This window comes from Pundamilia nyererei, unplaced genomic scaffold (assembly GCF_000239375.1).
Source record: "Pundamilia nyererei isolate P.nyererei 1_Seehausen unplaced genomic scaffold, PunNye1.0 scaffold00046, whole genome shotgun sequence".
Classification (NCBI taxonomy): domain Eukaryota; kingdom Metazoa; phylum Chordata; class Actinopteri; order Cichliformes; family Cichlidae; genus Pundamilia; species Pundamilia nyererei.
The window spans coordinates 1371152-1398295 of NW_005187447.1; the positions used below are offsets into that span (position 1 = coordinate 1371152).

General features: G+C 38.5%; 2 protein-coding genes across 2 annotated transcripts in view; one reads left to right on the forward strand and one right to left on the reverse strand.

Annotated features, from left to right (window-relative positions):
* osbpl1a (oxysterol binding protein-like 1A) overlaps window positions 1-645 on the reverse strand; it is a 31287-nt gene extending 30642 nt beyond the window's left edge. The window contains exon 1 of the mRNA XM_005732432.1: window positions 362-645. The gene's annotated coding sequence lies outside the window, so the exon portion shown is untranslated. The remainder of the gene's footprint in view (window positions 1-361) is intronic.
* Window positions 646-905: 260 nt separating this feature from the next.
* On the forward strand, window positions 906-26045 carry impact (impact RWD domain protein). The gene is made up of 11 exons (XM_005732262.1): window positions 906-1063; window positions 4401-4529; window positions 4613-4665; window positions 4792-4854; window positions 5018-5103; window positions 11107-11232; window positions 11317-11411; window positions 13135-13208; window positions 15015-15105; window positions 20391-20525; window positions 24205-26045. The coding sequence occupies exons 1-11, from the start codon at window positions 1016-1018 to the stop codon at window positions 24262-24264; spliced, it is 960 nt and encodes a 319-aa protein (XP_005732319.1). The 5' UTR covers window positions 906-1015; the 3' UTR covers window positions 24265-26045.
* The last annotated feature ends 1099 nt before the right edge of the window (window positions 26046-27144 follow it).

A 27144-nucleotide genomic window follows, 5' to 3' on the forward strand; every position in this document is an offset into this window, starting at 1 on the left:
TCATGACCCCTTCCATTTATCTTACAACTCCTCAGACGAGGCCCTCGGTGTGGATAAAATACCTGAGTGTACAAAAATTTGTTAAGACCGTCTCCATGTCGAGCAGCTACACTGTGAAACCACTGATAAAGATAACATATTAGTCGCAATGACCAATTTTCTACAGTTAGACTGAATTTACCTGAACCTTTATTTCCTTACTTGATGTAGTATTTTACCCTCAAACCTCACTTCTTGCTCAACTTAAATCGTCTCAGTTGCAAGCTAAATTCCTCATGGGTCGTTAGAATAAACACAGCAGCGACTGAATAAATACCGAGCGCGCGCACAGAAGCACAGAAACACACACACACACACTTACTACTTAAACTAATGCAGTCCCGTAAAGGTAAAATCCAGTGTTTTCAGGCAGAGCTGCTCACACAGGCCCTCTGTGAAGCTGCATGTGATGTTTTAAGCCCTTCCTGCTGTCTCACTGCAGCGCAAACACAGCGGAACACATCACGCTGTCGCTCTTCACTTCATACATTTCCCATTTATCGTCCAGCTGACCGACAGCCGAAAACTATCACTGCCCCTGTCTCTTCCCCCAGCACATGACACAACCTCCGTGCACTGTTTACACTGAGATCAGCTGATTATCGTGCAGCGGAACTCGCCCTGGCCCAATCCCACTCCTTTCAAAATAAAAGTCTGTTATTGCAAATAAAGAGCATGAATAACAAATAAATAAATAAAATTGATGAATCTTAACTGCTGTCTTAAATTAAAATAAAACTGAGACGCTCTCGGTTTTTTATGTTCTTTCTTCTTACGATTTTATTGTTGTCCTGGTTTCAATGCAAAACCCGGAAGTTAAAATACGCATATACGAGTCATTCTGCTTTGACCAGGAAGTAGTTTCTCAGAGCTGGGCGTCAACACATAACTCATGTACGTGTGTCTTATGAGTTTTGTGGTTTACTGAATAATCAACACATTTAATATAGGTGACACTTAGTCATGAGAAGAATAAATGGCGGATATCATAACTCCGGGGGATGATGAGGATCTTCAGGCTCAAGTAAGCACAAAGTACTTCCTTTTTTAATCCTCAGAAAAAGTTAGGCAATCCTGTCAGTTTGTGCGAAATGTCTTGTTTGTTGTAATATTTTCAACTGGCCTGGTGAGAGCACGTAAGCCAAATGCGGTAGATGTAGAGCTGACAGGTTGAACAAGCCCTGCTGCGTTATTTAAGATGAAGATGAATATACATGAGCAGCACATAAAAAACTTGAATAAACATACATACACAGACACACACATATACTGAAGATTGTTCCCAAGGTGTCTGGATTCATTAACACTTTTGGAAGTGATGTTTGAAGCGCAGCAGGTGCAGCAGGGTGCACAGAGGCCACACATCAACGCAAAGTGTCAAAACAGCAGAAAAAAAGGGAAAAAAGTGAACACCATCGCAGGCATACATAATTTAATTTTTGTTGCTATACAGTTGTGTACCCACTGTCTTTATATTCAGGGAAAGTAAACATTGGCATCTAAGTTGGGAATCATAAAGAAAATAATGACATATACTGTCTTGCGATCACTAACTGTAATCTCACAATGTGTGTGTGTGTGTGTGTTGTCATTCAGTTTACAGCTCAGATTTGTCCCATTGCTTTTCTTTACATATTCAAAGGGGACATATTGATACTTGTCTTATTTCATTAGGTACACCTATTTAATGACTACTTAACACAAATATTTAATCAGCCAATCACATGGCAGAAATTCATTTTAATTAGGTATTTAGACATGGTCAAGATGACTTGCTAAAGTTCAACCTGAGCATCAAAATGGGGAAAAAAGGTGATTTGAGTGACTTTGAATGTGGCAAGGTTGTTGGTGCCAGATGGTCTGCTCTGAGCAGTTCAGTAACTGCTGATCTGCTGGGATTTTCTCACACAACCACTGCTAGGGTTTACAGAAGATGGTCTAAAAATGAGAAAATATCCTGTTCTCTCTGTGTGAACGTCCCTTGTGATGCCAGAGGTCAGAGGTGAATGGCCAAGCTGCTTACAGCTGATAGGAATGTAACTCAAATAACCGCTCATTAAAACCGAGTAATGCAGAAGAACATCTCTAAATGTGCAACACACCAACCCTGCAACATTCGGCTGGTGGGGTCAGAATAAAAGCCTGGATCCCTCCTGCCATATATCACAGTTCAGGGTGGTGGTGGTATAATGGTGTAAGTGAGATTTACTAGGCACACTTTGGGCCCCTTAGTGCCAATTGAGCATCATTTAAATGTTATAACCTCTTTATGACCACAGTGTACCCATCTTCTAACAGCTGCTTTCAGCAGGATAACGCACCATTTCACAAATCATCTCAAACTGGTTTCTTGAACATCACAACGTCACAAAATCAAATAGCCTTCAGAGTCACCACATCTCATCCAATAGTATCCACATGCTTTATGATGTGCTGGAACAGGAGAGTTGGTTGGATGTGCAGGTGGAACTGTGTGATGCTGTCATGTCAATACACACTAAAATCTCTGAAGAATATTTCCAGCACCTTGTTTAAATCTATTTCCCAAAGACTTAACAGAGTTATGAAAGCAAAGGGGGTTCCGGCTTGAAACTAGCAAGGTGTAACTAATAAAATGGCTGCTGAATGTAGATACTGTTACAATAATGGCTAGTCATATTAAGAAAGGCCAATAAGTTTTAATTATTGAGATCAATCTAAGTACAAGTAATCCCAGTGAAAACAGCTCTAAGGACTCAGTTTACAGCGGGGCTGGACAATTCAATTTCCCAAGTGGACACAATTAGGGCCTAATTGTAATATTTACTCTTACCAGTAGCATTTTATAAAGAGATAAAAATTAACATTGAAGTGAATTGAGTTCAGCTTTTTTGCAACAGCCCAATTTCCCATGTTGCCCCTTGGAAAAATTAACTGCTCACCCTTGGTTTAGTCTTGTCTATGTATGAGCAAGGATTCTCCTGCTATTATCATTTCAGACATACACCTCTGCCCCTCTGATGTTCAAGTCTTCTTTGCCTGTCAAAAAGAAACTGACGTACGCAGAGTGGCATGAGAGCTGCAACAGCTAATTTATGGCCGAGGCCAAGCTGAGGAGCTGCTCCAGGTCCCAAGGTTATTCCAAAGTTAGTCCAGAAGAGTGTAAAAACAAAAACATTAATTTGAATATTCTTATTAAATACACTTCATCTTTGCCCCTTTCACTTGATAAGTTCAACCACAGTGATTAATGAAGTAGTGATAGTCAGATAGGTAGGGAAAGAGCTATTTTGGCAATTTTATCAGGAAGTGAAAGGGGCGTGATGTATTTGTTCTGCCATTTCCCATTAACAACAGAGTTAGTGCTTTTGTGGAAGTATTTCCACTCTTATCAAAGCTTGCACAAGAAAATAAAGTGCCAGTATTCTAAAATGTAACGTTTTATAGAAATAGCTGAAAGTCCTTCATCATGTTGCAGATAGACTGTTTTTTATTTATCCACAAAGTCTGTGAAGATTATGTGAAAGTGAAAGTCAGCAGCAGCATTCAGCCCATTTTAGCAAAAAGTTCATATCTGCAAACTAGGTGGGTATTTTTTATTATCACCCTTACTTACAGCCTTTATGTTAAATTAACTGTTTCCTAGATCTTTCAATAAACATAATGTACAGATGCAAGCATGGCATTTCTCTTACCATCTTACCATCTTGGAGACAAAGCGAGTAAGGATATTTCCAAAAACTCCTTCGGCTTCTCCGTTAGGGGTCGCCACAGCGGATCATGTCCTTCCATCTCACCCTATCCCTATCATCATTTTCTGTAATGCCAACTCTCTGTATGTCCTCATTCACGACATCCTTGAACCTTCTCTGAGGTCTTTCTCTTTTCTCCTGCCTGGCAGCTCCATCTGCAGCATCCTTTGTCCAGTATATGCACTATCCCTCCTCTGCACATGTCGAAAACCACCTCAGCCTTTCCTCTCTTAGTTTGGCTCCAAACTGTTTGACCTGAGGTGCTCATGTACTCATTTCTAATTTTGGCATCTTCAGCTAGCATCTCTGACACAGCCTCCTGTCTTTTTGTCAGTACCAAGACCACACTCATCTCCACCCACTCCACCCTGCCTGCACTCTGTGCTTCACCTCTCTTGTGCACTGTCTGTTGCTTTGGAAGGTTGACCCCAGGTATTTAAACACTTTACTGCCTCTACTCAAGGGGTAACTAATGCTTTTTTGAAGTACCTCTGTGAATCAAATTAAATGTCAGTTACACATGGATTAAATAAAGTGAGTGAAGCTTTCTGTGCATCCATGGTCCAAACAATCACCACCGACTCTGATATGATTAATCTAATTGCTTTGTTGTTCTTCGTTCTCTCTTAGATTGAAGAGGTTGAGGCTTTGTCTTCTATCTATGGTGATGAATGGTGTGTGATTGATGAAGCATCCAGGATATTTTGCATTAAAATATCCGCCGACTTGGAGGAGCCAAAACTGACGGCGTGTTTGCAGGTGCAGAAAATTGCATATTAGTGTCCATCATGCATTTTTGTTTGTAATGCTGTTCTGATTTTTTTTCCCCCTTTATTGATCAGATAATTCTCCCACCTGATTATCCAAGCGCAGCTCCGCCCATATACCAGATCAAGTAAGTCTGATTTGCCTTTCAAATTTAATATGGAAGAGCTCTGATGATTTGAAAGAACAGCATCCCACTCAACGGCCCACTCCTACTCCTACTCAATAACCCTGCGTTTGTTCTCGGCTGTTGTAGTGCAGTGTGGTTGCGAGGCCCTGAGAGGGCCAAATTGGCAAACAGCCTGGAAGACATCTATGTGTGAGTGCCTTTCATAATTTTTGACTTCATGAAGAGATACCGTAGAGGGATATTAGCCACATCAAAAGCTTTCATTGTCATTGTTTTCCATGATTTAATATCACTGTAGTTTACATGCCTCTTATTTCACCCACCCTCACATAAAAATATTTCATTTTTATAGGGAGCACGCGGGGGAGAGCATCCTCTACCTGTGGGTAGAAAAAGTTAGAGATTTCCTCGTTGAGAAGTCCCAGAACTCAGAAACAGGTGAGGTGTGAAAAAAGGAAATTCCCACTTGAGGTCCCACTTTATGGCCATTTTTAATGACTCGGAATAACACCTGACAGACCACCTCAGTCTTGACCTCTCCAGAAGTGCTTCGTTGAATTCATAGAGTTGTAACTGTAGACATTTTAGTCTCAAACTCTCAAAATAATTATATTTACACCCTGGTACAAAAAGTAGTTGTTGAAGTTGTTAAAGTTGAATTCTATTCTATTCTATTCTATTCTATTCTATTCTATTCTATTCTATTCTATTCTATTCAAAAAGTAAATAATTTCCACCTTGATAGTGAATGCACTTTGGTTAGTTTTTATATAATTCATCCATGGGAACTATGTTAAGTTATGCAGAATTAAGGGTGTGGCCACTTTAGGTTACAGGGGTTTCTTCACATTCTTGTCTGGTTTTACTAAAAGATGCTAAGGAGTCAGCTGTTCAGTTTATAGTGTCTTTCTGTGAGTATGTGTTGTTTTGGTTTCGTTTGTATCCCTTAGCTGTAAAACACTGGGGTATTGTTGTCACCCTGCTGGGTGAGCCGGTGACGGCGATCAGCTAATAACTCACCAGTGCTAACATATCATTAAACTGTGTTCACATATGTTAGAAAAAAACAAACAAGCAAAATACAACAAAGTAAAATAACCACTAAGGCCTCAGTCACACAAGCCTCTTGACCTGCTGGCAACTACAGAGAGCAATGTGCATTCTCTAACTGGTTGGCAAGTTATTGCTGGAAATGAGAGGGTGCTGCCCCAGAAGCCTCCTTGTCATTGCTTTGGTTGACAGGGGCCAATATTTGGTTGACAGGGGTCACCTGCCAGTCTGTAGGACGGTGTAATTAGGGCCTTACCCACCGGTGGCATTACAGCGGCTATGTCAATCTTTTATTTACAGTCTGTGTGTATACACTGTCTCCTGTAAACTTGCACGTGATTCCTGAATACATATTAAAGGACTGAGGCTTAACAGTCTCTATATACAAACTGATGAAGTTAAAGGTGTAAAAACGACATTCCATGTGCTGGATTATTGAGTTAAATGACCCTCCTGGGCTGCTTCACCCAAACAAGCTGTATCATTTATTGGTTTTTTACAGCATATGGGTTTTGTAGGTTATTTTTGGTGAGACATGTTGGATAAATTGACTTTGAAATATCACATTTTAAGCTTAAATTTCTTATTTTATCCTTGCATGTATCTGTGCTTGACAGAACTGTACTTCTTTTTTTTCTTGGCTTTTTTGTGTTATCTCATTGACTAGTTGTCTACATAGTGTAGTGGTTTACACATTCACAGGAAAAGTCATGTCAGGAAGGGTACAAACTGCCAAATCAAACATGTGGAGCCACCACATGAATAAGTGAAAGTAGCTGAAAGTAGCTCACTGTGTTATTAATCTGTCAAGTGGTGGCTGCGACTGATAAATTAGAACAGAATAGAATAGAATAGAATAGATCTTTATTGTCATTGTTCACAAAACAATGAAAAACCACTCGGCGGCTCTAAAGCTCTTTCACAACAAAAGACAAACAGCCTGTAGTATAAACATAAAATAAATAGAAATAAAGATAAACACAGTGAGGTAGCACATACAGAATAACACTGCACGGTGCAAGAGATACGAGCAAGATGCTTAAAACTAAATTTCCAGATATTAGAGGACAGTCTATTCTTACTGAATAAGAAAGAGTTTTTTTAAGGTGCTGATTTTGGTCCGGATTGATCTGAATCTCTTCCCAGAGAGCAGAGGGAAGAACAGATGAAGTCTGGTTTGGGTGTGGTACATTATAAAACAACAGGCTTTTCTTTGGAGTCAACCAGTGTCACAGAGGGAGGGTAGAGTGGCACCAATAACACATTCTGCCACCCTCACCACCTGTCGCAAAGCCTTTCTGTTCTCTTCTATGCAGCTGACGAACCACACTGTGCAACAGTAGGTCAGGTGAGCGTGCTTTAACTTCCCCAAGAAGTAAAACCTCTGTTGGGCCTTCCCCACCTGATGGGAGATGTCTGTGGTCCCGGTGAGGTCGGCCGAGATGCAAACATAAAGGAACTTAAAGCTTGCTAACCTCTCTCTTTCTTCTTTGTGTGGCAAAGGGCAGAGTGATCAGTGTGTTTCAGAAGTCCACTTTGATTTCCCTGCTATTTTTTCTTGTGTTTAAGTCCAGATTATTGGGATAATATCAGTGTGTGAGGTGCCTGACCTCCTCCCTGCAGGCTTTTTCATCACAGTCATATATCAGATGGTGGTATCATCATCAAATTTTATGTGTCAATGGGAGAGCAGTCAGGAGTGAACAGCGAGTAGAAGAGGGGGCTGAGAACCCACCCCTGTGATGTGCCAGTGTTCAGGATAAGAGTATCATCCATCCTGACATTCTGGGTGCTCAGGATGTCCAGTGAACACATGCACTACTAACAGCCTAAGCTTAGGTTTGTGAACTAGTTTGTGAGGGATAACTATATTTACAGCCGAGTTAAAACCCACAAACTGTGTAAGAGCTGTGTGGAGAGCTGTGATGACTGCATCCTATGTTTATCATTTTTCTTGATATGCAAACTGGCGTGAGTCGAGGTCAGCAGGGATGGCTGCCTTAATGCGAACAAGGATGAGTCTCTCAAAGCATTTATTTATAGTGGGGTTAGAGCAAGTGGGTGACAGTCAATGAGGCAGTTCATTTGACCTTTTCTTTGGACAAACTTTTTGGCAGTGGGTTTAGAAAAATGTCAGTTTCAGTCTATCTAAGGACTTGTTTACACGATAATCCACACATTGGACGGGATCTAGACCACTGATTACCTGCAGGTCAGTTATTGGATCAACCCACTTACCCACTTGATGCTTCTTCTTTTCTGTTAAAACACTCCTCCGTTCCTAAGACAACTGTCTAGTGCGGTCTAAAGCTGTGATAAGATGAGGCCTGTAGGGGCATTAAAAACTCCTCAAGACTCTGAGTGACTGCGCTGAATTGAGATCAATATCAGTGTAATACCTTTGGTTACCCCGGCAGAGTCTTTTGAAGTGTAAAAAGACATAAAGGTACTCAAATTAAAGATTCTCTACAAGTGTCACACCGAATCAGATTTTCAGAAGGGGGCTTTCTTGTCTGTCTCAATTATCTAGCGCTGAGCAACATCTATTATTGAGGCAGACGGTCTCTTTTGAGTAACAAGCTTGAAAAATATTAACTGTCCTCCCCATTGTTGCGTGTCATAATTCCCCTTTCTGCAATTCATGTGGTAATAAGTATAACTGGTCACAGCACTTCAGCTCAGGAGCGGGATTGACAGCTCATTCATTCAAAAGACAGGGACATTGTGTGCAAGAGGAAGAGGGGGACGATGAGTCTGAAGATGTACACTTCACAGAAAAGGAAATGAAAAGTGGGTAAACATGAGAAAAGACATGAAAAGTACAGACAGAATATTGTTTCTGATGATGAAGTTTGGATTCATTAGATCGCACAGGAGGAAAAAAGGTAGAAAAACAGAATTTATTCATCTAAATATAGAACATTTTAATGATTTGTAATTTTGTGTGTGTGCTTCTGTCCAGTTTGTGCTTTGTGCAGGCATAGAATAAATATTGTGAACCTTTATTAGCATAAAACATGCTAGATCCATGAGCAGCTCAACTTTGCCATTTCTTCTCTTTATTCTGGTCCTCTAAGATTTGTTAGCTTTTATTTCCCTGAAAAATATACTTCTACTACACACACAAACACACATATTAAAGTCTTTATTTGCCTTTTTATCAAATCCTATTAGGAAAAGACACACACACACACACACACACACACACACACACACACACACACACACACACACATACACACACACACAAACAACGATGGATTAATTCTACTAAAAAGTATTGTGTATGCCAAGCCTGCTGCAGCAAATCCTCTGTGCCACAGACCCCTGTTGTTGACAAGGTTGTTTTTTTAGTTCCCTTTAAAGGTACGTGCTTTTTATGACAATTTTGCATTTGCATATTTTCTCCAAGGCAATGAATTGTAGCTGATATACTCTTACAAATACTAGAGTGAGTCACACTATCGCACTTGGTGACATGTTCCACTGTCTGTTTTAAGTAGTTCATGCGTACAGAATACTCAAGAACACCTAAACAAAATGTGCTAATCCACAGGTGAATATAGTGCCCAGCAAACACACAGAGTTCTGTCATTTTTTAGAGTTAAAAATAACTTCTAAGATAAATACTAGTGGATGGAAAAAAACAAAGTAGAGAAGTTCAGACTTATTTGGCATTGCTGAGTTTAGCATCAGCTGAGTGGTAAAAGAAAATGAACAAGAGCAGCTACTTTACTACCACTAACCTCTTTAAATGGATAACTGCAGGAAGATGTAGGTCATTATATCAATAACTGGAGGAACATTTTCAAGTCAAATTTTGAAATTAATTTAAATGTATAATTATAAGCTTGTAATGTTTTTAGTCTTAAGGCTATTTAGGCTTAGAAATAATTAATTGTGATGATTTGTAGCATAGACATATGTATTTTAATGCTTCAAGTAATTAGTTCAGTTTATTACCATTCAACAATCTATATTTATCTCCATGTGCAGCTTACAGTTAATTATCATAGAGTGATAACGGGTCTAACTACATAAATATCTGCCTAATGGTTTTTATTTTGTCAGTTCTGTGTGCTGAAGAATAAAGAACCTATAAGCGACATCGTTACCTGCACTGACTGCTAATGCTTGAAAGTCCTTGGACTGCAGCTTTTTTACATGTAGGTGCTCTCACGCTAATGGAAAATTCACAGTGTGTGAAAAACACACATGTGCTCAGAGAATTCAGCTGCACTTACACTAGATGACACGGTCGTGCATTTGAGAATGACCTGACTCTGAAGCATAGACTGTATATAAAAGAAAGACCACTGTACCTTGGGACGACAGCTTTGGCCACTGATACCTTGGTGTTTGAAATTCAGATGCAACGGGCAAATGAATCTATGAAAAACTGACCAAGAGGGCTTTATTGTGCTGCCTGACTTCTTCTTTTTGCAATTAGAGGTGATGCGTCATACAGCTCATTTATAATAAATACAAGTTTCAAGCACTTGTACATTTGTACATGTTTCAGGCCTAAAAGCTACATGCTTCTTATAGATACATCTTATGGTTTATTAATCAGATTGGTGTGGAAGAACAGAAACATCTTTCCTGGTATTTTTAACAAGAGCATGCCCTTTTCCAAAGGCTTTCCAATTGATTTTGCTTAACAACCCATCTGGCTCGCCATGGTTATTATTAATGCATCGCTGGTTTGATATTTTCATGGGATTTACAAAAATATAGACAGGTAACAAAGCTTATTCTCTAAAATCCCAACTTTTGTTGGAGGATACTTAAATATTAATGCTGGCAGACTTTTCAAAGAGCAGATTTTATTAACTGCTATGATATCAGCTTGCTATGATCAAAAGCTGAGGGAAGGTCATGCATGCATTTAATTTTTGGCACATTTATTTATGATTGTGTTGAAAGACCGCGTATAAGACATGATCTATATGTGCATAGATTATCAGCTGATGAAGGCCGTCCTCACACATGGCACACCTTTGTTTCCATAACAACAGGGTTCTAATGTCAGCACCTTTAGATCGGCTTTTGGTGTTTGATCTCTCGACATTGGCTTGTTTATTAGATGTTGTCAGATGTGTTGTAATTAATTTGCAGTCACATCCTTCCTGTTTTATCGATGGCACTTTACTCAGTCACGTTTACAGTATTCTGGTTGAAGATTATATTAGCCTTATCATGCATTCACATGCCAATGTTAAGGTTATGTAATGGTAATTTGGGGATGATTTGCTCAGTAGGTGTCATTTCAGTGCCAGGCACCCTGAGACTACAGACAGCTCGGTGAAGACCTTTACAGGCATCAGGGACATAAAAAAAATCAACTTTCTTATTAACATGACATAACATTTCTTATATTACCTCCTTCAGTGGAAGAACCAGAAAAAGTGAACATGACGGCTGAGAAGGATGTCGATGATGATGAAGACATTCCAGATCTCAGCAGTCTCAGACTGAATACAGAAAATGTGCACCTCTTCCTGGAACAGGCAAATGGTAAAAGCACATTTTAGTCTACGATGGTATCATTTCTGACAAAATCAGTCTCTGTCTTATTACGGATAATATTTTATCTTGTAGATGAGGAGCTGCCTCCAATTAAACATGGAAACCCGATCACAGACCGACGGAGTACCTTCCAGCCCCATTTGGCGCCTGTGGTGACTCCCAGACAGGTACAGCATGGAAATGAGCATAATAAAAAATGATATGCATAAAAAGATGGAGCTCCAACAGTGTACAGTTTGAATTTTGTGCCTCGTTTTTTTCATGAATGATGAATCCTCTCTGCAATCAACAATTCATACAAAATTCAACAGAAATACTTGATGAGTGGAAGATAATTTATATCTGAAACATCATCTGGTTCCTTCCTGCATGCTAATCTCACTCTCTGAGTCTCTGGTAACATACCAGCTTATCTTAAAAGCTTCCACCTGCTGTGAATTGCAATTTGTATAAAAATATTTACGCAGACAGCTGTCCTCTTTAGAGGACATAAACCAAATAGACGAAGAGCTGGACATCATTTCCATAATTTTATATACTGATCTGGAAGTGACTGATTTCATTTATAGATATAAAGAAAAACAAATTGGGCACGTAATTAGTTTTTTTCAACTTCAGTATAGCCTATTTTTTTGTTCTTCTAAATTGGTCAGTACTAAATGGCATAAGATAAAAGGGCTTTCATTGTCATTGCATTCAGGAGTTGGTGCATATGAGAAAATATGATATTAAAAAACATTAAGGACTCCATAAAACCACTTGCACACAATATAAAGTGCTAGAGCCAATGAAGTCCCAGAGTCAACAGAGTTCCCAGTCTGCAGTAACTATTGCACAAATCTAATCTGAACTTATTTACTGTTTCTGTATACTGTGATTATCTGCAGTTGTGTCCTCTAGGGTCATTTGACCTGTATAAATATATATATATGAATATATCAGTAATCAACCCACAGTACCCATAATGACGTCACCCGTTGGTGAACCTGTTGTGCTGCTTTCACCTTTTGCATTTTGGTGTTATGGAAATGGATGTGACCAGTGACGGTGGATTTGACTGGGTAACTGAGGGACACTGTACACTCATATGGTGGCAGCCTGTAACTTTCAAGGTAGCCCTGCCTTAAAACACACCCTGCTTTATCTGAAATTTTTAGACTAATGCGGACCATGATGTCTGAAATGTTGTATTTAAGAAGATTTGAGACTAGTGATTAACTCATTCCGACAGCATTTACAGAGGTCATCGATTAAATGGGTTATTTAAGCAATGACCCCCTTTGCCCCCTTCTGGTCATTAAAGGGAGTGCAGGTTTAAGGCACGATGCCATCATCTTTCAGAGCTGAAAGCTACGTCTGTCTGTTACATACATTGTGTTAACTGTTTTAGAGTAACTTTTGAAGTGTTGCTGTAGCCTTTGCCAGCACAGAAGCCAACTGGCTAAATTTGGTAACTAACTCGAAGGTGACACGACGGTGACAGCACTACAAAAATGGAACAGGCAGGGGAGGCATGAATTTAAAACCAATTTTTGTCACACTATAGTCAAGCCTCAGTTTTATTTTGAGCCTTTCAGTGTCTGTTTAATTAATACATGAGGTGATTTAGCTTCATAAACAGTTGAGTAATGCTGCTTTGTGCATTAGTCAGCAGTGTTAGACAGCATGTTGACTTGACAAGTTGTCATCTGCACAAATACAGCATCATTTTTAGTCTGACCTTCTTTTGGACATCACTGCTGTTTTAGTATGCCTTCAATCAGGATTTTAGCATGAAAGCAGGTTCCAGCTAACACAGTGCTGAAAAGGAGATGCCTTGCTTCTGCAGTAAAGTCAGTGTAAATGCATCTGAGAGTGACATTTCATTACTCCCCACATTATTTGTTACAGGTTAAAATGGTCCTGGAGAAGCTGTACGAAAACAAGAAGATTGCCAGTGCCACTCATAATATTTATGCATACAGGTTAGTAATGTCACATATCGCTTATATAGTTGCTAAAAAAATGTATAAACCCTTTGTAATGCTTGGATTTCTACACTGATTATTCAAAATGTGTGGTTTGCTCTTCATCTAAGTTGTAATTATAGACAAACACATTCACACTAAAGTAGTAACAGACAAGCAGTTATACTGTTTGAGTGTGGGTTGGAAAAATAATGAACCACTGTGCTAAAGACTGCAAAGTCTCAAGTGTGCCAGTAGATCAGATAAGATTGGGAGTGTGATTTGTAGACTTGTCCTTCTCTAAATGTAAAGAATGATGATGTGATGTAAACCGTGCCTTAAACATGAATTTCTCTGAACCTTAGAAGTGACATTATAGAGAAAGCATTTCTAATGCCCTGTGAGTTTTATATTCCACAGTATGAAAAACTGCTGCTTTTCTTAGCAGTGGATCACACCAGGAGCACAATATAGAATCATATAAGAGGTGTAAAAGAAAGCAATTGTAACAGTAAAGCACCTTCAGAGATCTGTGCAAGAAAAATAGTGAATAAGAATTTTCTAAATAGAGGAAGACCACAAAAATGTTGGGAAATTCAGCAACAAGCTTATGATGAGCTTATGATGAGACAGACAAATAGAACGAAATCAAAAAAACTAAATAAAATGACTTTGTGAACTTAGAAAAGCCTTAGTCTAAATATTTGTTAGCTGGGTAGCAAAATTTTACTACAACTTGCCTGATTAATGATCGATGAATGTGTTCATTAAGACTGAGATATCTACATGACTGTGAGCCAGCTGCTTTCAAATCCTTCTGTGTGTTTATTGTAATATCTTCACTGATTCTCCCCACACATAGCATCCGTACGATAATACTACACTAAAATTAAACATTTTCAAACAATAAAAACTAAAGTGAAACAGGAAAATCTATTCTGGAAACCAGCTGAAACTAATCTGAACTAAAATGTCACGACGGAGTACCACAGCGTGGACCTGCTTTGCTATTTCAGGGCCTGCACGTCTTGCAATCACTGAATATAAAATTGTATCAACCAAATTTTTCTCTGAGAATTGAATGGCAGCTTATGAAAGGTTGGCTGATTCAAAAAGGCAATTACCCAAACAGCTTCAATGAGAAAAGAATAAAATTCAAGCTTTTGGATGGCAAGTGAGGGTCCAACTTAAAAGATGTAGCATGACTTGTCAGTTCAATCGAGACATCCCAGGTGTGGGTATAGAAATGTGAAATGAATCAGTTGTGATTAAAAGGACACTACAGGAAACATCTAATAAAGGTTCAATCTAATAAATTAAATTAATATACATTATTTAGTTTAATATATAATGGATCTAATATAAATAAAGTATATATGTCTGTATGTGTTTACGCCCACAGTGGAGAAGAACATGAGATAAGTAAAGATTCAAGGCTGATCTGTCTTCCCCAAAGGGCTCATTGCTGCAATTAAAGGTCAAAAAAGCACCAGAGAAAATGACGGCTTCTGACAGTACTGTGCATAATGTGAAAAGATGTGTGTATGTGGCCTTTCTCAGTGTGTGTTTGTGTTTTCTCAGGCATTGCCTGTGTGTGAGATGTGTGGTGTTTTTTTTTTTTAAAGTGTCGTCTAATGAGGTCGATGTTGCGTCGTTGGTGCACTGCCTGGGTGGTCATTACTCACGGGGAGGATATTGTGACATTTAGACCACTGAAAAAAATGTTCCGGTGAAGAGGCTTTAAGTGTCACAGTGTCACACTAACCACAACGTCTTAATGCTCTCCCGCCTAAAGCCAAGCTGTTGTGATTCTGTCTGTTGTAGGATTTACTGCGAGGACAAGCACAGCTTCCTGCAGGACTGTGAAGATGACGGCGAGACAGCCGCAGGGGGGAGATTGCTCCATTTACTGCAGGTTATCATTTAATTAAAAAAAATGCTTTGGTCCAACAGATAACTCTTTCAGCTTCATACCAAAACTGCATGTTATGTTTGTTAAAAAGGTAAAAATCCCCAAAGAACTAGTCAGTTAGCCAAAGCCGAATGCTCAAAAGCGTCCGCCCAGTAACGGCAGCCACATTGTTAAATCTGCTGGCTGCCTTGAGCTTTCCTTTGGCTTTTGAATTGCTTAATTGGAGTCTGTGCTGCCCTGTTTATTTTCACAGTATGCATAATTTAGTTTATTTCTAAAGGACACTGACAGTTGTGTCCAATCTACATAGCCTTGCATATAGCTGAAGCTAATACCCAACACCAGTCCCTTGATGGGCATTAATGATTCAAGCAGTCAAAATTACATGCTACCACTTACAGTTTAATATGGAAACTGCTGTGATTTTGCAATTAAGATTGTTATCAGTAAGGCACACTCCCACAATATCAACCTAAATGTTTTTCAAATGTAATGCACGCACTTGTAGACATATAGTATGGTAGTGGTGATAACCACCACTTATTAATATCATATTTTGCAGCATAAATTGGAAACTTGACACTTTTTTCGTGTTTACTGGCATTCAAAATAAGTTACTCTTAATGAGGGTAGCTGTTGTGACAGTTTTGACAGTTTATGTCACACCACCAAAGCAGATTAGGCCTTTTTGTTAAAAATTATAACATGTCACAGCGGGACAGGCATAAGTGCGAATAATATAAATAAAAAACACGGCCGAATTACATTTGGCTTCTCCAGTTCCAAGGTCCTGGTATTGTAACCTATATCCTCTGTATCAGTAAACAATGGGGGCATTTTTGGGTGAGGTGTTCTGAAACTAAAGACAGATTTGATGTCATTAAGTGGTTTGAGGGTATTTTAATGTATTTTATGATTTATTTATATAGTGCCAAAACATAATCTTAATTTTCACGACACACCCTATATTGTAAGGTAGACAATGCTACAACCTTGCTATGAGAAGCTGGCTGATCCAGCGATCCAGTACGAGTGGCACTTTAAATTGGTGTGGAGAAAAAAAATACTCCCTTTTAACAGGCAGAGATCTCTGGCAGAAGGTGGGTAAGGCATCTGCAGTGACCAGTTGGGTGGTGAGAGAAAGAGAAGAGAACAAAGAGGAGCACAGAGAGACCGTGATCAACAAACAGAAAAAAAAAACACACATCAGAGAGATTAGTTAATGACATGCAGTAGAGCCATCAACAGTGAATGCATGTGTAAACGAGTTGGTCATTGCATTATGGTAGATTCCTTAGCAGACTGGGAACATCGCAGGATATTTGACTTTAACCTAAACTGTGAAATTAGCCTAATAAATGAAGGTTCTACATCTATTTCTGCTTCTCATAACAGCAAGTAAGCCGGCACTCCTGAAAGCAGAGAGCTTTATTTTCATATTATAAGGCATTTTGAGGTATAATGGAGGTTAGCATCATAAACAGTACTGTTTGTACTTTGTCAGAGAGCTTTTAGGACATACTGACATATATATTATAGCCGTGAATCCTCAATTTCAGCATCATTCTGAAACAGGATGCTCCTAATTTTAATGATAATCTTTTTTTAATGCCTTTCAGCTTAATGGACAATAAGGATTATAGAAATGTCACAGCTTATTGAGCATGCTAGTCTCTCTTGTTGGTATAAAAATGTTTATACACTGAATGCTAGGCCTTATTTTAAATTCTGTTGCAGTTTCTTATAGCACACCTGCCATTTTTTATTGAAATGACTTCATTTATACTTTTAATAGCACTTTTTCTAACACCTTTTCAGTCCTACCACTCAAAGTGCCTTATACTATGAGCGTTTAATATAAGTATAATCTGTACTCCTATCACATACACACACAAACAGTAATGTGTCAAGGGCATTGGCATTCAGGACACTGAAATTCAGAATGGAGGAGCCCAGGATCGAACCACTGACCTTCCAGTTATGGCCTTAAACCACAGCCAACTGTATAGGGAGGAAGAAGTATTAATTCAGTTTTGTGAAAAGCAACCCTTCTAATAGATTAAGTAAGTAATCTACTGACGGTGTCACATAAAGCTTTAAGAATATGTATTCAAAACTCCAGTGAAAATCAATTCAGGACGTTTATAAAATTCAGACTAATGTCCATAACAGAGCATCAAAACTGCGTCTCTTTTAAATTAGACAGGCTATCTAATGAATTTCTTTGAGCCTGTCAGGGTTGATTTTGAGACACTGAGATGATGTGATGTGGAAATACTGAAGCTGCCGGTCTCTAAGGCAGAGCCGAACATCGATTCAGAGAAGTGTACTTGCTGAGAAAAACAGAACTGAGATTGTTTTGTGTGGGGATGTGGCTGCAGTAGTATAAACCACGCTTCTAATGTTTAAATAGTGTTTAGGTTTCCTCCACTGGGAGCTATGGTCCCACTATAATAATTTCACACAGTCATTAATCCTTTTATTTCAAATATCAAAGAAGCCCTTGTCACTGGGTTTTACTGTCAGATGGCCCTATGATTCACACACACACCCACATCACACTAAAATGTGTTATTGTCCACACAGTTTTTGTTTCCCTGTAACGTTGAATGAAAGCCAGTAAAAGGTTTGTGACCAAACAAAAAGTTTCCTATAACACAAAGCTCAGCAGTGACTTGTAGTAGTTGTGTCATTACTCATTACTCCTAGGTGCTGCGTCGTGTCAGAGCTTTTCCAGATGAAATCCATGACTCGTGTCAAAGTTCATTTTCATTCATAGGATGACAGCAGTCGCCGCTGCCAGTGTGGCCCTGTTAGAGAGATAAATCACTGTGAAATGGTGCATTGGATTATCGGTGTGGATATGTCAGAAACTGAGATCTGCTACACTGAATTCAGATGAATCAAGCGCTCATATGTTCGCTTTAAAAACTTGCTCAGCCAGTCTTTGCTTTAAATTATCTTTTAAATGCTGAAAGAATTCAAAGAAAGTCTAATTTACCTGCATCTGTGTTATTATATGTTCTATATTTGCTATCAAGGAAGCGCATTAAACTTTATTTCTTCTATTCTAAAGCTTTCGCGACACCAACAGAGTGTAGCTTATAATCAATATAATAATCTATATATTTATATTGAAAATAAGCAAGAGAATAATGTGAGTGATACAGGAGTGCTTCATAGTGACAGATCCAATTTTACAAGGGAGGAAAGAAGTGCTATGTGGCTCTGGAGGCTGATCTGATGCAAAGTAATGTATGAATGGGGGTTAATGAGACTTGCTGTGCAAAGTGCTTTGTGTGCTCACGGAGTAGAAAAGCACTAGGTAAGAACCAATCCATTAACTATGATGCTAGATATTACGAGGTGCAAGTAAAAGCTAAGCTGCAGAGGAAATATTTTTTAGAGTAGAAAAAAAGATCATTCTTCAGTTAGGGAAAATGGTTCTGAGTTAGAGCCTTGGCCGAGCGCAGGGGCAGCTTTAAAGCTCCTCTTCGGTTTCTTTCATCCAAACAACGCTAGGCTAATTTTGCTGTCACTGTGTCCTTGACCAACGACTGGCTCACATCAGAGGTCAGTCTCCAGGCGCTGCATGGAAGCCACCCACTGCTTCTAATATTCCTAATAGTAAATGGGGAGAATGATAAAGGAAAATCAGTGCTTTTAATCCTAAAACCAGATTGATTCAAGCTATCAGCCTTTTATAGATTTCTTTTCTAACTCGCGGGCATGAGAGCAGATTTAAGAAATCAGGTAAATTCCTGTAGCTGTCTGACCTGTAACTGGATCTGCTGTCCTCCATCTTTCTGAGCAACACAGTGATTAATCTTCTACTCGCAACACTCTCAGCATAGTGAGCAATTTACATGAAGAGCTTTTCCCAAATCTATTTTCCTCTAATCTCATTCCTCTTCATAAGGCTTTCTTCCCATTTCCTCATTTAAATGTGTGCACGCTCGCAGTGAATGTGGAAGTGTGTGGCGATGAATAAAAGTGGGATCTTATTGATAGAGCTGGCAGTCAGATGTGGATGAGTCCCTTCAAATGACAGATTGCTTTTTGTGGCAGTGCAAAGTAAAGTTCTCCACTTCATTTTAAGACCACAGTCTGGTGTTTTGGAAAATATGCCTTTTGCCATTTACTGGGAATTTCATTAATCTCAATTTAATCTTTGTGCGCTCAAACTTAAGAGTTGCAGAACTTGAAGAGGAACATGGGGAAACAGTCTCAATTAAAAAGAAAAACAATCTTAAGGCTTTTCCTGTTTTATATATTTACACATTTGTTATATTGCACATCTTATTTGCAAACAAACTTTAGAGATATGAGAGTGCACCTTTGACGTTTCTGGCTGCTCCTGTAAAGCTGCTGTAGCATTTTTTTTTTTCTTTTTCCATCTGGAGGTATCAAGATGACAAACTGTAAACAAACTGTAAACATAAAACTGTTATTAGACTGGTAGAGAGAGAACAATTAAATATTGAACTTACTGAATAAGGCTAATATTCACTCTTTTTTATGGGGTTTTAGTTTATGGCAAATCCGGAGGGGAACAATGCACTCGTTGGCTGCCAAGTACTTCACACATTTGCCAAATTCACGTCTGCAGTTTGGTACTGGTTCAAGGCAGGTAGCGCTGCAAAAAGCTACCTGCTGCAGCTGGACTTGACAGTTTTTGACAGGAAAATCAAAGCAATCATGTAAAAGGTGCCAAAATGCTTTTTATAGTTGAACGTTCCAGCACAGCAGGGTGATAATTATCCATATGTTCATTGCAGGGTGCAATGCCATTCATGTAGATGTAGACAGTTGATTTATTGTACTTTTTCTGAATGGTCTTTTAAACGTTTCTGTTGTTATGGTATTTTATTGCTTAGAAAACTGTCTTATTTCAGTTTTTTGAGATGATATTTAGTTTTATTGTAGTTTTTATTTCATTTGTGTTTAAGTAGAATATTTCAATTATGTGATTTAATGAATTAATTGGACATCGAGCCCTTCTGTTTCTGTCCTAATGTAAGTTAACTGTGTCCTTAAACCACATATTGAACACACGAAATTGAACGTAAAATAAATCTCTGTCTAACTCTAAGAAATGACACCACAAATACATCCATTTTAGATTTATAGGTTCTTGGCTTTAGACTGGAAGCTTAGTCAGATGCATTTCATGAAGATTCATCTGTTTATTATAAATCAAATATAGTGTAAAATATATCTGATGCAGTTTGAAAACGGCTATCAAAGCTTTCAGCCAGCTCATTTCACACGTTTATTTCTCACAACAGATCCTGGACGTGCGTAATGTCATGGTGGTCGTGTCTAGGTGGTTCGGGGGCATTTTGTTAGGTCCCGATCGCTTCAAACACATCAACAACTGTGCTCGTAACATCCTGGTGGAGGAGGGATACACTGCCTCTACGGTGAGACACACTCTGAGCCTTTTACACATTGCTCTGTCATCTTCTGCTGACACATCATCAGTCAAATTTGACTTTGCTGCCAGTTTTCTGATGCAGGAGACCACCTGGTTTCTTGTAGTTTAATTGACTTACCACCCAGTGTTTCTCCAATTATCTGGAAACAAAGAGATTGACTGCAGGCGAGGTTTTGCCTTTCTGGCATCCAAAGCAGAGTCAGAATGCCGGGGTTGTACTGTTACACAGTATAGTTACAGTGAGACGTCAGTTTATTACAAAGTGTCTGGTTGCAACATGTTCTGGAGATCAAACACGCTTTCACCGCCCTGAAGTTAGGTCCAGTCTGCTTTGAAGTCGCCTTTGTGTTCTCCAAAGTTATTCCATTGATACATGATTGACCTTTGAGTGGCTGCAACAGATAGATTAAAGGTACTGCAAACCTACATTTTTAAAAAGTTTGTCCTTCTTCCAAACCCCATCAACTCACTGTAAAAATCAGCACTTTATTTTATTCCAACTTATTAGAATTTGCTGCCTGTGGAAGGAGAACTTAACACCTCTGCAGAATCACTCCACTTCATCAAGTCTACTAAAAATTTGTATAAGAATTTAAGATGATTAGATTGGATTGAAAACAAACACTCTATTTTTAGAACATGTGAAGTATGACTCAAAACTATTTTTTATGACATTCAAATAACTTAAGTCATTCAAACCTAATAAAAATCTAGAACAAGGGTCCTCCCACAGGCCAGTGCCAGAATTCATGAAAACTACACCGCTTTGTACTGTATTTCATTCGACCATTTCTATAGTAAGACACAGGAGTGGAGCATTGGGGAAATTTGTCCATACATACTAAGCTTTTTTTAATATTTCCAGATTTGGCTGGTGTGACGAAATGTAAGTCATCTTACTTACAGTTAAAAAAACAATTTTAACGGACAAATTGCAAATATAATTAAAATTAACACTTGCACTTTGAGACATGAAAGTAATGTCATACCATACATTTTTTTAACACTAGTAATACACTGCTGCTTTCAAACTGTGCCCTCTGAAACTCAAGCACCAGGTCATTATAATGATCTCTGTTCAGGTTGTACTGTGCTGCTAAACAGATACATTAAACCCAATAATGTATCTATTAGGCAGCACCAACTTGACACTCAGTTACCAAAGCTTTGAGGAGCCCTCATCTATATAAGGGAGGGACATGAATGCATTTAAAGAGGTTTCATCCTTGTTTTTAAAATTGGCTCTGTTTAAATTGAATTAAAAAAAGAATATCAGCTTGAGTTTAACATTGTAGCCTCCTCAATATCTCGTACTGAGGTGTAATTTGTGATTACCTCATGAGCTCATATATGACATTCTTATTTTTCACTGTGCCTGAGTATTATTCAATCAGAATCAGAATACTTTATTAATCCCGAAGGAAATTATAGGTTACAGCGCTAATGGCGCATGCGCACTTACAAAGAAACCTTCTGACCAAACTTTACACAAACATCACATTAGGAAGACATGTCAGAGAGGTAGGCTGATAGGAAAAAACAACAAAAATACATAACATGAGGTGAGAGGAGGAGAAAAAAAAACTCCACTCAGACTGAGCACCTAATGGGAGAACAGTTTGAGAACAGAAAAAATACCCCAGCACAAAAAGCACATGACTGTCAATAGACCATAGAAACACAAGACAGGCAACAGGGGTGGGTAAAGGTAAGCGAGAGCTGGTGTAGACAGCGCATCCGGTCCTCCAGCATGTCTGCGCTGGTCCAGTCAACCCGCCATCTGCCCCGGGAGGGAACAAGTATTGAGCCTCCTTTATGTTTTGAAGCCAGACTTTTCTGTAAGTAAATAGTTTTAAGGCTTTCCTGAGGTTTTTGAAAGTTTTCTTTTGAGTTTGACCATTTGTTTTTAGTTTCACCTACCTATGATTTGTTCAAACATAAAAGAGACACCAGTTTAAAGAGTGTTTACATATAACAGAAAATTTTAAATGATATCTTTAGGTGGTTTGTTGCTAGCAGCCTGTCACAAAACCACATATTTTTCCAGTTTCTTTAACTGAATCTATAAAAACAAATGCCATATTTAACAAAGACAGTGATTCCCAAAGAGCTGTTAGCCTGACAATTCTTTGGGAATCACTTGGTGTGCTGTGTGTCCTCAGAAAATTGAAGAAAACTGGAGGATAAAAGTGGCAGGCCTAAAAAAAGATTTTTATTTTATTTTATTTTTAAATCAGATGAGCAGTAGCTGAAAGCCATTACGAAATAGGAAGAAATCCAGCAAAGACTTGACACAGGGCCTGAGAGATGCTTTGCTGAGGTCTCATCATCGACAGGGTGGCTGACAAGAAATTATTCTTAGGAAAAAGGAAGAAAAAGCTGAGATGCACCAAATATAGAAGAACTCGACTGAACATCAGTGGCAACAAATTTTGTACATGTTTAAATCACTGTACCCATTTTGCATTTTCCTAGCAAAAATGTAAAGAAATGAGGGCCGATTTTTGCACAGCACTATATTTCACTAAATATGGAGAAATTTTACAAATGTCCCCTTGGCGGTAGGATGGATTGTTTAAGTCAGATTCATCTCAAAGACATGATGAATTTAAAAAAAAAATGTCACCTTAACCTCAGAGTAGCCGGTTATTTTCTGTGCCGTGTGTACACCGGACACCGGAAGGCAATAAAGAGAGAAAACGAGGAGGTCTTCTCAGCTACATCCTCATAACGTCCCTTAAACTGATAACTGTTAAGAATTTCCTGAGTCAAGCTTTAATGATGGGTTGATGTGTATGTAAAAAATAAATTTAAAAAACAGGACCCGAACCCTTGGGGCACACTTATTTAATTTCGTCTAGGAAGATATGTTGGTGGAAATCTGGAACTTTTTATTCTTTGAGGAGGAAACAGTCAGTCCCTGAAATCAGTGTCCCAGGGCTCCTTCTTAACAGTGTACAGCCTTTACAAAAGTCAGCATACTTACCCAACAACCAATGAGACAATATCGAATGGGAGAAAATCATTTTTGGTAAGGTGAGTGAGATCAGTTTTGCAAAAGCTAAATCCAAAATTGCATAAAGTCTCTGAATACCTGGATAGGATTTGATTTAGGAGAAAAAGAGACTACAGTTTAGAGGGGGGAAAAGAGCTGAATCAGTCTCACACCTGAGGAGGAACAGGTCACTGCCAGTTACTTTGCAGTATATGAGTCACTTATTAAAAATGGTATCAAAGCAATTTCCTGCTGTATAAAGCTCTACGCCAATATGAAAAACAAACTCAGACAAAATTGATGCATCAAGACAGACTCAGTGAACATTTGTTCACCCTGTACTATGTAACAGGTTCCAGAGTTCTCTACAAGTTGGCAGTCTGGATTGCCAGACTAATAATTAGCAGAGGATGTTTCCTAAAAGTACTTAGGATGGCAATGTTTTGTTTGATGCAATTACAGGAATACATTAAAACAGCATGGTGCATGTCAATCAGTACATTGCAATTTGCACATTTGCAAACACAGCGGGAGTTTTAGGCAAAAGAGTTTATCATGAGCTGTAAAGAAGCACTCAGATATTAAGCACGGAAAAAGCTCTGGCACCATTAAATGGAGTGCTAATGTAACACAATCATTCTTTCTCTAATCCTCCCCTCTTGGTTCACAGGATGAGGCCAACAAATCAGGACTAAAGACCAAAAGGCCAAAAGGCAAGAAGACAAAGTGAATTTCAGAAGAAAAATGAAGAACTTTTTTCAAGCACACGTTCAGTATTTGATGTCGAATTCAACGAAAAGCTCGTTTTTAGAAAGAGATGTGAGATGTGTCTTAGAAGACAAATGGTTTCTAGCAATTTAGTTTTCATTCAAGGTCATAAAATATCATCTGGGATTTCAAAATGACGTCTCAGATGACTGCTTTAACTCTGGAATGTATATTTTTATATTTAGTTTAAGAAGCCTCGAAATAAAATGTGTACAGTTCACATTTCATTAAAACAAATTATGGGGATTTGTGCAATGATCATGACTTTGAATGTACCCCACATCTGAAGATTGTTGATCCACGTCTGAAGAATACGCCAGTATTTTTAAATCCTCGAATTACTAATTTTTTTTCTTGTCTGCATGCACTCCCAGTATTTTTAAAATTGTAATGCTCCATCATGATGGAGATACAGTAACGAGGTTGTCCCTGCAAGCTTTAATTCATTTCCCTGTTGAATCTGCATCTCAATAGCGATCTTTCACAAATCATTTCATCGTTTCCAAGAAATGCGATCATACATCACTGCTTAATAAAATGGAGTTTACTGAGTTGCAACACAGTCCACATCCATTTTCTCCAGTGCTTTTGGCACACACTTCTAGCCTGTTAAATAGACATCCTTTTCACATTTTGAATGTCTTTCAGAGCATTTACCACTCATTCCCTCCTGTGAGATTTTGTCTCACCTCACCTTTTTGTGTCACTCGATCTCTGGAAAGACATTCTGCATATTAATGCTTTGAAGTGGGTTTTAAGCACCAAAGGACCACTATCTAAATATATCCAAGTCTCATACAGGCACTTTTTAATTTGGTTCCACCAGCAGAACCTGACTATTATGATGCAAAAAATTTTTTATCTGCGCTCATTATCTTCAGAAAATATAACTGATACCATACAAATGTAGAGAGATATTTTGATTGAATGAAAGCGCAAATGATAACACATTTTAGAAAAGATTTCCTCCAAGTCTGTTTACAAAGCCGCCTGCTCATTTCAGCCATTAGAAATAATTACAGCTAATTCACTTAGCAGAGTTGTTTCTCCCTGACAAGCTGTCATCACGCTGAACCCAATCATCTCAGCCCTTAATCATGTTTTTCAGGGGCTTGCAAAGAACTCAATTTCATACTCAAGGCTGAGGAGAATAATTAGAGCGCTTGGTTTCAAATTTCATCTGCACAGTCCGTACCGATACTGCCACGCAAGCCTGTTAGGTCATTGTTTCAGTAACTGCCCAAGAACATTCAGTGCAGATCATATATTTTTGCACACTGTCACGTTATGTTTCAAGCTGAGGTTGTATAATGAATCTGGTTTATCTGAAGTGGTCAGACAAAAGTATTCACCATTGAAGAATTGCAGCCATTTTTGGTACATTTTAGGTCTGGGGTATTTCTTTATGAACTTAGCTTGGCAAAAGATTTGAAGTGGAGCATTTGGAAGCTGTGAACATACAACAGACAGATGAGCTCAAAGGAATCCATCACAGAAAGAGATAACAGGAACATTTGGATTGGCAATTTGGTAAATTTGTAGAAACCCTGTACAATGTCTATCGAAGTGACAACCACTCTCCAAATGAAAAGCAATACCATTGCTCACAAGAAGAATTGCAGATATTTTATCACAAGGTGCCAAAGAGTCATCATCTTAGAGAATAGGAAAGACAGATTAGAGTTAAATAAAACGCATCTTAAAATAAAAGGTAAATCTGTCAGAGCAGGGCATGCTTGACATCAAATTGCACTGGGTCAGTAGTGTTTACTGATGATGTGCCAGAAGCGGCGAGAAATCTGAAGAGCTATAATTTTTGCTCTCTTCAGCAAAACTGTCTTGACTGCACGTCATAGTAGCAAATGCAGTAAAAAGAGAGAAAATCCATTGTTTGGTGATGCCTTTAGCTTCCAGACGGTAAGCAATCAATGTCAAGGGTCCTTAACTGGGAAAGGTTTAGGAATAAACACTTTGTTATTATGCTAATTTGTCTTATTGCACCTAAGCTCCTGAAAACACAAGATTGTATAAATATGGAGTTCCTTATGAGTTAATGCTGTATTTTTGTTCAACACCTGTTGCTGAGATGAGAGTCGGTGTTTTAACCCCATATTCATCATATAACTGTAACTTGAACATGTTTTTACAGCCAAAAACCATTAATTTCATAAATGATGAAAAATATATGTGGACTTAGCACCACTCGTTCGATTTAGGTGTAAGACAAAGTTTGTCACCCCAGAGTTCTCAGTAGTTTAAAAAAAAATGATGATTATTGACTAAATCAAATTGTTAAATATATATATATATATATTTTAAAAAAGCTCATAAAAGTTTCATATAAAGTTTCAAATTCCTCATTTTTTAATGACAGATGTTGCAAAAAACTTAAAGACACCCCGAAAACTTTTCACTGATGATGTGCAGATGTAGCCTACAACCAGAGATGGGCAGTGACGCGTTACTTGTAACGCGTTACTGTAATCTGATTACTTTTTTCAAGTAACGAGTAAAGTAAGGGATTACTATTGCAAAAACGGTAATTAGATTACAGTTACTTTCCCGTAGGAACGCTGCGTTACTGCGTTACTAAAACCGTGATTTTTTGCGAGAATGTCTCACGACAGTGACGTAAGCGAGTGCGCCATTAGTGACAACAGCTGTGTGCAGATCAACAATGGATCACATATCGATTGTGGGAGAGAGTATGAGCGTGCAGCGTTTAAAGCGTGGAAGTACTGACCTTACTTTGAGTTTGATTCCATAAAAAGTGACAAAAACATTCGTGTCCATCGTGCGTGGGAAGAAAACTTCTTTTTACAGCGAAAAAACCCCCTAAACT

Coding starts and splice junctions, on each gene's coding strand:
- impact (XM_005732262.1), top strand. CDS start 1,016: ATGGCGGATATCATAACTCCGGGGGATGATGAGGATCTTCAGGCTCAA. Junction 1,064..4,400: donor ATGAGGATCTTCAGGCTCAA/GTAAGCACAAAG, acceptor GTTCTCTCTTAG/ATTGAAGAGGTTGAGGCTTT. Junction 20,526..24,204: donor AGGGATACACTGCCTCTACG/GTGAGACACACT, acceptor CTTGGTTCACAG/GATGAGGCCAACAAATCAGG.